Here is a 14,000-nt window from a genome sequence, read left to right on the forward strand (position 1 = left end):
TTTCAATATGTTAACATTGCCAATGCAAGTGAAGTAGATTATATACATAGATTATATACACAAGTGAAATAAACAATAAAAATGAACAGTAAACATTACACGCACAGAATTTCTAAAATAATAAAAAACATTACACTATTTTGTGGTGAGTGGAAACGCCAAGCGGATGCTTCATATTTATACATCCGGTGAATGATCTGTCTCATTGTTCTGTGGTGATAGTGGAAGGACCGCTTCTTACCACAGTCATAAAGTCTTAACTATGGCAAAACCCCATCCATTTATACAACTTCTCTTCTTAAAATCTGATTTTTAAACCTAACCTTAACCACACTGCTAAGATTATGCCTAACCCTAATCTCAAATGAAGAACAAAAAGTAGATTTCTGTTTTAATAAATGTTTTGCCAATGTTGACATTGTGGCTGTGATAACTAGTGATAAGCCAACTAGTCAGCCATGTTCTTTTATAGTTAAATGATAATGGTCAGCCACCTCGGTAGCTTGCTAGCTGAAACATTGAAGCTCTTTAGACTCGTTCATGTATATTATCCACTGTGTTTTAAACTCACTTCTGTCGTCTAGCTAGTTATCCCATTTAATTTCATATGTACTTTGTTGTTATTAGTCAGCTAACGTAGCTGGCTGGTTAAGTTAGCATTAGCCTAGCTAGCTAACATCTCCGACCATGAGTTCACTGAGCTACTCTCCTCCTGATAAACAAGAGGAGGTCTGCTGGACGGAGAAAGAGGGTCTGTGGCTGAACGTTGTCGTAAAAGAGGAGAAGGAAGAGGAGGATGTCACAGTAACAAAAGTAGAGGATGAGGATGTTGCAGTGAAAGAAGAAGAGAAAGAGGAGGATCCCGTTTTTGGAGTGAAGGAGGAGGGAGAGATTACTGTCATATTGGAAGAGGAAGATACTGGACATCTGATTAACCCCAGTAAGTAACTTACTGTCTTTACAACAGAAACACCCACTGCAGTTGTTGAACTAAAGGGCAAAGTCGCGCCGTAACAGAGTCACACTCCCACTATCAAAACGGCCATATCTTTGAACTCTTATTCAAGTTCATGTGACTTTTCGTCAGACTAGATGTTGTTTTGCTGTCTGACGCAGGTCAGAGGGCAGTTTTGTGTATTTTGGTCACCAAAAATAAAAGGGGAATGACAATTTAAATTTGCACCACTATCTAACCCTGTACCTATACACTATCTAACCCTGTACCTAAACACCATCTAACCCTGTACCTATACACTATCTAACCCTGTACCTATACACTATCTAACCCTGTACCTATACACTATCTAACCCTGTACCTATACACTATCTAACCCTGTACCTAAACACCATCTAACCCTGTACCTAAACACCATCTAACCCTGTACCTATACACTATCTAACCCTGTACCTATACACTATCTAACCCTGTACCTATACACTATCTAACCCTGTACCTATACACTATCTAACCCTGTACCTATACACTATCTAACCCTGTACCTATACACTATCTAACCCTGTACCTATACACTATCTAACCCTGTACCTATACACTATCTAACCCTGTACCTATACACTATCTAACCCTGTACCTATACACTATCTAACCCTGTACCTATACACTATCTAACCCTGTACCTATACACTATCTAACCCTGCACCTATACACTATCTAACCCTGTACCTATACACTATCTACCATCTAACCCTGTACCTATACACTCTACCATCTAACCCTGTACCTACACACTATCCCCCAAAACCCACCAGTCCATCCCACTACTCTGGCCCTATAAGGAACCTACACCAGGCCGTTGACCTGGGAGATGTAACGTAGTAAATGTAAATCCGGAACACTCTAAAATATATATAAACGCAACATTCTACAATGACCTTTGATATATATTCAATGAGCTGGTACTTGGGATCAGAGAGCTCCCATGGTGTTCTTACTACTTTTCATAACATTACATAGAGATGCCGCAAGTTGTTGGTAATGGAAATGACGTTAAAAGTCATGGAGATGTCATGAAATTCCACCTGCCAAAATGTGTATGAAACCTGACAATTTGACTACAGGTATTTCCTATAAAAAAAAGTTGCAAAAAAGATTCACATTTATTAAAAATACTGAAAATACATAGTTTAAACGGTATTGGGGAGGCAGGTAGCCTAGTGGTTAGAGCTGGCTCGTAACCGAAAGGTTGCTGGATCGAATCCCCCGAGCTCACAAGGTAAAAATCTGTCGTTCTGCCCCTGAACAAGGAAGTTAACCCACTGTTCCCTGGTAGGCCGACATTGTAAATAAGAATTTGTTCTTAACTGACTTGCCTGTCGAGATTTGTATGAAACCTGACAATTTGACTACAGGTATTTACTAAAAAAGTAGCTAAAAATATTCACATTTATTAAAATACTTCAAATAAATAGTTTAAATGGGTATTGGGGTGGCAGGTAGCCTAGTTTAAATCCTTCTCCCAAAATGTTTTACATTTATTCAAAAGCTCTTCTTCTATAAAAAATGTTGCTTCTTTCTTTTGTTTCTGTCCCCCTGCGTGTAGTAACCCCATCTGAATGGCATTAGATCCTGTTCCCCTGCGTGTAGTAACCCCATCTGAATGGCATTAGATCCTGTCCCCCCTGCGTGTAGTAACCCCATCTTAATGGCATTAGATCCTGTTCCCCTGCGTGTAGTAACCCCATCTTAATGGCATTAGATCCTGTTCCCCTGCGTGTAGTAACCCCATCTTAATGGCATTAGATCCTGTTCCCCTGCGTGTAGTAACCCCATCTTAATGGCATTAGATCCTGTTCCCCTGCGTGTAGTAACCCCATCTTAATGGCATTAGATCCTGTTCCCCTGCGTGTAGTAACCCCATCTGAATGGCATTAGATCCTGTTCCCCTGCGTGTAGTAACCCCATCTTAATGGCATTAGATCCTGTCCCCCTGCGTGTAGTAACCCCATCTGAATGGCATTAGATCCTGTTCCCCTGCGTGTAGTAACCCCATCTTAATGGCATTAGATCCTGTTCCCCTGCGTGTAGTAACCCCATCTGAATGGCATTAGATCCTGTTCCCCTGCCTGTAGTAACCCCATCTTAATGTCATTAGATCCTGTCCCCCTGCGTGTAGTAACCCCATCTGAATGGCATTAGATCCTGTCCCCCTGCGTGTAGTAACCCCATCTTAATGGCATTAGATCCTGTCCCCCTGCGTGTAGTAACCCCATCTTAATGGCATTAGATCCTGTCCACCCTGCCTGTAGTAACCCCATCTGAATGGCATTAGATCCTGTCCCCCCTGCGTGTAGTAACCCCATCTGAATGGCATTAGATCCTGTCCCCCCTGCGTGTAGTAACCCCGTCTTAATGGCATTAGATCTTTTACATCCTGTCCCCCTGCGTGTAGTAACCCCATCTTAATGGCATTAGTTCTTTTACATCCTGTCCCCCTGCGTGTAGTAACCCCATCTTAATGGCATTAGATCTTTTACATCCTGTCCCCCTGCGTGTAGTAACCCCATCTTAATGCATTAGATCTTCTACATCCTGTCCCCCCTGCGTGTAGTAACACAATCTTAATGGCATTAGATCTTTTACATCCTGTCCCCCTGCGTGTAGTAACCCCATCTTAATGCATTAGATCTTCTACATCCTGTCCCCCTGCGTGTAGTAACCCCATCTTAATGGCATTAGATCCTGTCCCCCTGCGTGTAGTAACCCCATCTTAATGGCATTAGATCCTGTCCCCCTGCGTGTAGTAACCCCATCTTAATGGCATTAGATCCTGTTCCCCTGCGTGTAGTAACCCCATCTGAATGGCATTAGATCCTGTCCCCCTGCGTGTAGTAACCCCATCTTAATGGCATTAGATCCTGTTCCCCTGCGTGTAGTAACCCCATCTTAATGGCATTAGATCTTCTACATCCTGTCCCCCCTGCGTGTAGTAACCCCATCTTAATGCATTAGATCTTTTACATCCTGTCCCCCCTGCGTGTAGTAACCCCATCTTAATGGCATTAGATATTTTACATCCTGTCCCCCTGCGTGTAGTAACCCCATCTTAATGCATTAGATCTTCTACATCCTGTCCCCCCTGCGTGTAGTAACCCCATCTTAATGGCATTAGATCTTCTACATCCTGTCCCCCTGCGTGTAGTAACCCCATCTTAATGGCATTAGATCCTGTCCCCCCTGCGTGTAGTAACCCCATCTTAATGGCATTAGATCTTTTACATCCTGTCCCCCTGCGTGTAGTAACCCCATCTTAATGCATTAGATCTTTTACATCCTGTCCCCCCTGCATGTAGTAACCCCATCTTAATGGCATTAGATCCTGTCCCCCTGCGTGTAGTAACCCCATCTTAATGGCATTAGATCCTGTCCCCCTGCGTGTAGTAACCCCATCTGAATGGCATTAGATCCTGTCCCCCCTGCGTGTAGTAACCCCATCTGAATGGCATTAGATCTTTTACATCCTGTCCCCCCTGCGTGTAGTAACCCCATCTTAATGGGATTAGATCTTTTACTTCCTGTCCCCCTGCGTGTAGTAACCCCATCTTAATGGCATTAGATCTTTTACATCCTGTCCCCCTGCGTGTAGTAACCCCATCTTAATGGCATTAGATCTTCTACATCCTGTCCCCCTGCGTGTAGTAACCCCATCTGAATGGCATTAGATCCTGTCCCCCCTGCGTGTAGTAACCCCATCTTAATGGCATTAGATCTTTTACATCCTATCCCCCCTGCGTGTAGTAACCCCATCTTAATGTCATTAGATCCTGTCCCCCTGTGTGTAGTAACCCCATCTTAATGGCATTAAATCTTCTACATCCTGTCCCCCCTGCCTGTAGTAACCCCATCTTAATGGCATTAGATCTTCTACATCCTGTCCCCCCTGCCTGTAGTAACCCCATCTTAATGTCATTAGATCCTGTCCCCCTGCGTGTAGTAACCCCATCTTAATGGCATTAGATCTTTTACATCCTGTCCCCCTGCGTGTAGTAACCCCATCTTAATGGCATTAGATCCTGTCCCCCTGCGTGTAGTAACCCCATCTGAATGGCATTAGATCCTGTCCCCCTGCGTGTAGTAACCCCATCTTAATGGCATTAGATCCTGTCCCCCTGCGTGTAGTAACCCCATCTGAATGGCATTAGATCTTTTACATCCTGTCCCCCCTGCGTGTAGTAACCCCATCTTAATGGCATTAGATCCTGTCCCCCTGCGTGTAGTAACCCCATCTGAATGGCTATAGATCCTGTCCCCCCTGCGTGTAGTAACCCCATCTTAATGGCATTAGATCTTTTACATCCTGTCCCCCTGCGTGTAGTAACCCCATCTTAATGGCATTAGATCTTCTACATCCTGTCCCCCCTGCGTGTAGTAACCCCATCTTAATGGCATTAGATCTTTTACATTCTGTAAAAGGGGGAGACATGAGAAACACATCATTTCTGGATCTGACAATAAAAAGGCCACTCTCAAATTTGCACAATGCCACAGATGTATCTAGTTTTGAGGGAGCGTGCAATTGGCACGCTGACTGCAGGAATTTCCACCACAGCTGTTGCCCGAGAATTGAATGTTAATTTCTCTACAATAAGCCGCCTCCAACATCAGTTTAGAGAATTTGGTGTTGAATATTTATGACTGTCATTAAGCCCTTTTCTCTGGGAAAAACTCAATGGGATTGGCTGGGCATGGCTCCCCCAGTGGGTTGACCTTTGCCCTCCCAGGCCCACCCATTTTTGCGGCCCTGCCCAGTCATATAATATCCATAGATTAGGGCCTAATTTATTTATTTCAATTGACTGATTTCCTTATTGCACGTTGCGTTTTATATTTTGTTCAGTAAATGTAGTAGCTATCTAGCTAAGTGGTTAGCTTCTTCCAAGATCAAGCGTTGCTTGGTAACAGCATAGAAACATCTGCTGGATCAACAGCCCTGCTGTCTAATATTTGTTTTGTGCAGCAAACTGTGAGTAGCATTTTTTTAGTTGCTTATATAACTCTATGAGCTGGGATATCTGGCCTCCAAATAGTTTAGTTGCTTATATAACTCTATGAGCTGGGATATCTGGCCTCCAAATAGTTTAGTTGCTTATATAACTCTATGAGCTGGGATATCTGGCCTCCAAATAGTTTCACTGTTCACCATCTGGGACCATTCAACAGTCTAGATTTACCAGGTTATTACTCCTAAATAAACTGTTCACCATCTGGGACCATTCAACAGTCTAGATTTACCAGGTTATTACTAAATAAACTGTTCACCATCTGGGACCATTCAACAGTCTAGATTTGCCAGGTTATTACTTCTAAATAAACTGTTCACCATCTGGGACCATTCAACAGTCTAGATTTGCCAGGTTATTACTTCTAAATAAACTGTTCACCATCTGGGACCATTCAACAGTCTAGATTTACCAGGTTATTACTAAATAAACTGTTCACCATCTGGGACCATTCAACAGTCTAGATTTACCAGGTTATTACTAAATAAACTGTTCACCATCAATGACCATTCAACAGTCTAGATTTACCAGGTTATTACTAAATAAACTGTTCACCATCTGGGACCATTCAACAGTCTAGATTTGCCAGGTTATTACTTCTAAATAAACTGTTCACCATCTGGGACCATTCAACAGTCTAGATTTACCAGGTTATTACTAAATAAACTGTTCACCATCTGGGACCATTCAACAGTCTAGATTTACCAGGTTATTTCTAAATAAACTGTTCACCATCTGGGACCATTCAACAGTCTAGATTTGCCAGGTTATTACTTCTAAATAAACTGTTCACCATCTGGGACCATTCAACAGTCTAGATTTACCAGGTTATTACTAAATAAACTGTTCACCATCTGGGACCATTCAACAGTCTAGATTTACCAGGTTATTACTAAATAAACTGTTCACCATCTGGGACCATTCAACAGTCTAGATTTACCAGGTTATTACTAAATAAACTGTTCACCATCTGGGACCATTCAACAGTCTAGATTTACCAGGTTATTACTAAATAAACTGTTCACCATCTGGGACCATTCAACAGTCTAGATTTACCAGGTTATTACTAAATAAACTGTTCACCATCTGGGACCATTCAACAGTCTAGATTTGCCAGGTTATTACTTCTAAATAAACTGTTCACCATCTGGGACCATTCAACAGTCTAGATTTACCAGGTTATTACTTGTTGTGGTTTTCATAGGCTTACAAATGTTGTTTTGAATATTGCTTGAACAGCCGCTAAGATAATATTTTGTTTCGGATAGTTGCAAAATACCTATTTTGAATGCAGCCATTGTAAGCTTGAATGCTAAACACGACAGGCTTGTAGCAAAGCCACATAGCATTTTACTGGTTGACGTTGTTAGTGTTTTATTTATACACTGGGTCATACAGCTACAAAGACCATATGTTTACAGAAGCTCTCTATATTATTATTATTATTTATTTATATTTATTCCCTCCAACTACGGACTCCTTGCTAGTCAGGACAGCCAATACATCTCTGTTGCTATGCAGGAACTTCATTGCCTCCTCTCACCGGTGTAGTCATGGCCACACCTCCTGCTAGAACCTTTGTGTGCATGTAAGTATATATGTGTTGTGACAGGACTGTTCCTTCTCACGTCACCTGACCTGACCTCGGGCTGAATCCCTACTCCGCGGCTGTCAGTGACTGAAACCAGGACTGTTCCTTCTCACGTCACCTGACCTCCACGGCTGTCAGTGACTGAAACCAGGACTGTTCCTTCTCACGCCACCTGACCTGACCTCGGGCTGAATCCCTACTCCACGGCTGTCAGTGACTGAAACCAGGACTGTTCCTTCTCACGTCACCTGACCTGACCTCGGGCTGAATCCCTACTCCACGGCTGTCAGTGACTGAAACCAGGACTGTTCCTTCTCACGCCACCTGACCTGACCTCGGGCTGAATCCCTACTCCACGGCTGTCAGTGACTGAAACCAGGACTGTTCCTTCTCACGTCACCTGACCTGACCTCGGGCTGAATCCCTACTCCACGGCTGTCAGTGACTGAAACCAGGACTGTTCCTTCTCACGCCACCTGACCTGACCTCGGGCTGAATCCCTACTCCACGGCTGTCAGTGACTGAAACCAGGACTGTTCCTTCTCACGTCACCTGACCTGACCTCGGGCTGAATCCCTACTCCACGGCTGTCAGTGACTGAAACCAGGACTGTTCCTTCTCACGCCACCTGACCTGACCTCGGGCTGAATCCCTACTCCACGGCTGTCAGTGACTGAAACCAGGACTGTTCCTTCTCACGTCACCTGACCTGACCTCGGGCTGAATCCCTACTCCACGGCTGTCAGTGACTGAAACCAGGACTGTTCCTTCTCACGTCACCTGACCTGACCTCGGGCTGAATCCCTACTCCACGGCTGTCAGTGACTGAAACCATGACTGTTCCTTCTCACGTCACCTGACCTGACCTCGGGCTGAATCCCTACTCCACGGCTGTCAGTGACTGAAACCAGGACTGTTCCTTCTCACGTCACCTGACCTGACCTCGGGCTGAATCCCTACTCCACGGCTGTCAGTGACTGAAACCAGGACTGTTCCTTCTCACGTCACCTGACCTGACCTCGGGCTGAATCCCTACTCCACGGCTGTCAGTGACTGAAACCAGGACTGTTACCCTACTTTGGAGCAATGAGATTTAACAATAGCGTGTTTTGATTTTTTTGCACTCCCCCCTTATCTCACTCAGTAACTTTCCATCTGCCTCGTTCTCATCCTCCATTGACCAACACATACATTCATTATACATGTAAAGTAATCAATAAGTTCTGGTAACACGAATAGTTACATTCACGCTAGAATCCAACAGTATAAAGCAATTGATTTGAGACGGCTTTACAATTGGTTGTTTTTATTATTGCTTGAACAGTCGCTAAGATAATATTTTGTTTCTGAAAGATAAATAAAATATCTATTTTTGGATGCAGCAGTTGTTAGCTTGAATGGTAAGCTAGGCTGGCTAGGCTAATGTTCATTGACAGGCGGGTAGCAAAGCCTCAGAGCATTTTACTGGTGTTTTTAAGTATGAAGCAGTTGAATTGTGAGGATGACACAAACATTTATATTAAGCAGAACATTCAAATGATCCTTACAATTATAATCCAAAAATAGTGTGAAATTACACTCATATTCAACCTGTAAATGGAGGCTATTTTTGCTGTCAGCCTATGAGAACTCCCCTGAGTTTTCCCCCCACGGTGGTGAATTAGTGAATAGACACAGAGCTTAATGTGAGTTTCCTTCAGTAGCATCCTGATCTTGCACTGTAATATTCAGAATACATTTTGAAACTAAAAAACTACAAATTTCCCCCACAATTTATGCTCCAGGCAGATATACTACACCCATAACTAGTGGTTTCCTCATTAGCAGATATACTACATCCATAACTAGTGGTTTCCTAATTAGCAGGGAGGAGTTTCTGCAACCAAATTGCATGTGCATCGCCCTCGTGCAGTAATTTTAGCTAACACAGAATGGGGCCTACAGTGGAGAGAACAAGTATTTGATACACTGCTGATTTTGCAGGTTTTCCTACTTACAAAGCATGTAGAGGTCTGTAATTTTTTATCATAGGTACACTTCAACTGTGAGAGACAGATTGAACTATTTGGGTTCAGGTCTGGAGACTGGCTAGGCCACTCCAGGACCTTGAGATGCTTCTTACGGAGCCACTACTTAGTTGCCCTGGCTGTGTGTTTCGGGTCATTGTCATGCTGGAAGACCCAGCCACGACACATCTTCAATGCTCTTACTGAGGGAAGGAGGTTGTTGGCCAAGATCTCGCGATACATGGCCCCATCCATCCTCCCCTCAATACGGTGCAGTCGTCCTGTGCCCTTTGCAGAAAAGCATCCCCAAGGAATGATGTTTCCACCTCCATGCTTCACGGTTGGGATGGTGTTCTTGGGGTTGTACTCATTCTTCTTCTTCCTCCATACACAGCGAGTATTTTTGTCTCATCAGATCACATGACCTTCTCCCATTCCTCCTCTGGATCATCCAGATGGTCATTGGCAAACTTCAGATGGGCCTGGACATGCGCTGGCTTGAGCATGGGGACCTTGTGTGCGCTGCAGGATTTGAATCCATGACGGTGTGTTACTAATGGTTTTCTTTGAGACCGTGGTCCCAGCTCTCTTAATTTCATTGACCAGGTCCTGCCGTGTAGTTCTGGGCTGATCCCTCACCTTCCTCATGATCATTGATGCCCCACGAGGTGAGATCTTGCATGGAGCCCCAGACCAAGGGTGATTGACCGTCATCTTGAACTTCTTCCATTTTCTAATAATTGCGCCAACAGTTGTTGCCTTCTCACCAAGCTGCTTGCCTATTGTCCTGTAGCCCATCCCAGCCTTGTGTAGGTCTACAATTTTATCCCTGATGTCCTTACACAGCTCTCTGGTCTTGGCCATTGTGGAGAGGTTGGAGTCTGTTTGATTGAGTGTGTGGACAGGTGTCTTTTATACAGGTAACGAGTTCAAACAGGTGCCGTTAATACAGGTAATGAGTGGAGAACAGGAGGGCTTCTTAAAGAAAAACCAACAGGTCTGTGAGAGCCGGAATTCTTACTGGTTGGTAGGTGATCAAATACTTATATCATGCAATAAAATGCAAATTAATTACTTAATGTGATTTTCTGGATTGTTGTTTTAGATTCCGTCTCTCACAGTTGGAGTGTACCTATGATAAAAAATTACAGGCCTCTACATGCTTTATAAGTAGGAAAACCTGCAAAATCGGTCTCTAAAAGTAGTCAAGCCTAAGGTTTCTGCAACTGTAATAGTATATTTCTAGCCTAGAATCATCCAATATACTTCCGTGGAAAAAACAAGACTAAATATGGCTATTGTTGCTTAAGACAAATTAATTTGTTAAATTAATTTATTTGTACACAACATCCTGGGCATCACCTGTCAGCTAAAAATAAACAGTGGATTTCTGCTGTTTGTGGGCCTTTAACCATCTGTCTGACTTTGTTGTTCACACAGGAGAGAGACGTAACTATTGTGGATCCTCTGGGGAGCCTCAACAACATCATGAAGCAGAGAAGAGACTCTCTACATCAGAACACCTCAAGAATCCCCAACGGAAACCCACAGGGAAGAAACTTCATCGCTGCTCTGACTGTGGGAAGAGTTACTCAAGATCAGATTCACTTAAAGTACACCAGAAAATTCACACTGGCGATAAATCTCACCGCTGCTCTGACTGTGGGAAGAGTTACTCCAGATCAGATTCACTCAAAGTACACCAGAGAATACACACTGCAGAGAAAACGTATAGCTGTGATCAATGTGGGAAGAGTTTTACTTCACCTAGCCAGCTGACTATACACCAGAGAACACACACAGGAGAGAAACCTTTCCGCTGCTCTGACTGTGGAAAGAGTTTTGTTATAGCAGGAAATTTAAAATCACACCAGAGAACACACACAGGAGAGAAACCTTATAGCTGTAATCAATGTGGGAAGAATTTTGCTTACTCGAGCAGCCTGATAGCACATTTAAAAACACACACATGAGAGAATCTACTGCGTTGACTGTGGGGAGACCTTTTCAAAATCATCTACATTACAATCACACCAGAGAATTCACACAGGACAGAAATCTTATATTATTTTAATGATGTCACAATGTAGAATCCTAAATGTTTGCCCCCTGTTCTATTGATATTAGGGGAAAAAATCCAGGCTCTGAATTGAAAGAGTATTATTTATGTGATTTAACAAAAAGTGACTAACAAAAGAAAGTGTTGTGTTACACTTACCACGTCAGTGACCCACTTGAATCAAAATGCAACACTTTAAAATGTAGCGAGCTGTTTTCTACAAATTGTCTTCTAACTAATGATGTACACATTATTCCCAGATTCTGTGTGATATCGATTTGAGTGATGTAAGTGTTGCATTTCTCTTCGTTCTGGGGACTCCTAAATTTAAATGCATCACTCCAAAATGTAGCTGACTGTCTTCTGCAGGTTGCCCTCTAACCAGTGAGGTGAAATATATCTCCCATTTCCATGTGTTTTTTTTTTAGTTGTGTTAGTTTCAACAGCACCTACAACCTGATTTTTATCCGATCGATGTCTGTAATTTATTGCCACTTTGTTAAAACAACAGTGTTTTTGGTGCTCGTTTAAAAAATAATTCCAGGAATATGATTATTATTGTGTTTGTGTACAGTGCCTTGCGAAGGTATTCGGCCCCCTTGAACTTTGCGACCTTTTGCCACATTTCAGGCTTCAAACATAAAGATATAAAACTGTATTTTGTTGTGAAGAATCAACAACAAGTGGGACACAATCATGAAGTGGAACGACATTTATTGGATATTTCAAACTTTTTTAACAAATCAAAAACTGAAAAATTGGGCATGCAAAATTATTCAGCCCCCTTAAGTTAATACTTTGTAGCGCCACCTTTTGCCGCGATTACAGCTGTAAGTCGCTTGGGGTATGTCTCTATCAGTTTTGCACATTGAGAGACTGAATTTTTTTTCCCATTCCTCCTTGCAAAACAGCTCAAGCTCAGTGAGGTTGGATGGAGAGCATTTGTGAACAGCAGTTTTCAGTTCTTTCCACAGATTCTCGATTGGATTCAGGTCTGGACTTTGACTTGGCCATTCTAACACCTGGATATGTTTATTTTTGAACCATTCCATTGTAGATTTAGCTTTATGTTTTGGATCATTGTCTTGTTGGAAGACAAATCTCCGTCCCAGTCTCAGGTCTTTTGCAGACTCCAACAGGTTTTCTTCCAGAATGGTCCTGTATTTGGCTCCATCCATCTTCCCATCAATTTTAACCATCTACTCTGTCCATGCTGAAGAAAAGCAGGCCCAAACCATGATGCTGCCACCACCATGTTTGACAGTGGGGATGGTGTGTTCTAGGTGATGAGCTGTGTTGCTTTTACGCCAAACATAACAATTTGCATTGTTGCCAAAAAGTTCAATTTTGGTTTCATCTGACCAGAGCACCTTCTTCCACATGTTTGGTGTCTCCCAGGTGGCTTGTGGCAAACTTTAAACAACACTTTTTATGGATATCTTTAAGAAATGGCTTTCTTCTTGCCACTCTTCCATAAAGGCCAGATTTGTGCAATATACGACTGATTGTTTTCCTATGGACAGAGTCTCCCACCTCAGCTGTAGATCTCTGCAGTTCATCCAGAGTGATCATGGGCCTCTTGGCTGCATCTCTGATCAGTCTTCTCCTTGTATGAGCTGAAAGTTTAGAGGGACGGCCAGGTCTTGGTAGATTTGCAGTGGTCTGATACTCCTTCCATTTGAATATTATCGCTTGCACAGTGCTCCTTGGGATGTTTAAAGCTTGGGAAATCTTTTTGTATCCAAATCTGGCTTTAAACTTCTTCACAACAGTATCTCGGACCTGCCTGGTGTGTTCCTTGTTCTTCATGATGCTCTCTGCGCTTTTAACGGACCTCTGAGACTATCACAGTGCAGGTGCATTTATACGGAGACTTGATTACACACAGGTGGATTGTATTTATCATCATTAGTCATTTAGGTCAACATTGGATCATTCAGAGATCCTCACTGAACTTCTGGAGAGAGTTTGCTGCACTGAAAGTAAAGGGGCTGAATAATTTTGCACGCCCAATTTTTCAGTTTTTGATTTGTGGGAGGAGGGGGCCGAATACATATAGAGCACATTTTATTTTATGTTTAGGTTTTGAATATATCACAAACTGTTTCTGCATATTGGTGATTGATTTTCACTTTGGGGATGTTTTCCCCCCTAGCGAGCGACGTAGAACGAAAGACCGAAGTTCAATCTACGTTTTTGTTTAAAAAAAAATGTTTTAAGTTTTAAAGCCTTTTTTTTTTTTCAATGTTTTTAACTTTAAGTTAATTATTATTTCATCCTATTTACATTTCATGTAACATTTTAGTAATCATAATTATTTACGCAA

At 42.6% G+C, this 14,000-nt stretch overlaps 1 protein-coding gene across 1 annotated transcript; it reads left to right on the top strand.

Moving 5' to 3' along the window:
• Positions 1-436: 436 nt before the first annotated feature.
• Positions 437-12,334, top strand: LOC109876321 (gastrula zinc finger protein XlCGF17.1-like). The gene is made up of 2 exons (XM_020468753.2): positions 437-940; positions 11,056-12,334. The coding sequence occupies exons 1-2, from the start codon at positions 688-690 to the stop codon at positions 11,586-11,588; spliced, it is 786 nt and encodes a 261-aa protein (XP_020324342.2). The 5' UTR covers positions 437-687; the 3' UTR covers positions 11,589-12,334.
• Positions 12,335-14,000: the final 1,666 nt, after the last annotated feature.

This window comes from Oncorhynchus kisutch, unplaced genomic scaffold, assembly GCF_002021735.2.
Source record: "Oncorhynchus kisutch isolate 150728-3 unplaced genomic scaffold, Okis_V2 scaffold3219, whole genome shotgun sequence".
NCBI lineage: Eukaryota > Metazoa > Chordata > Actinopteri > Salmoniformes > Salmonidae > Oncorhynchus > Oncorhynchus kisutch.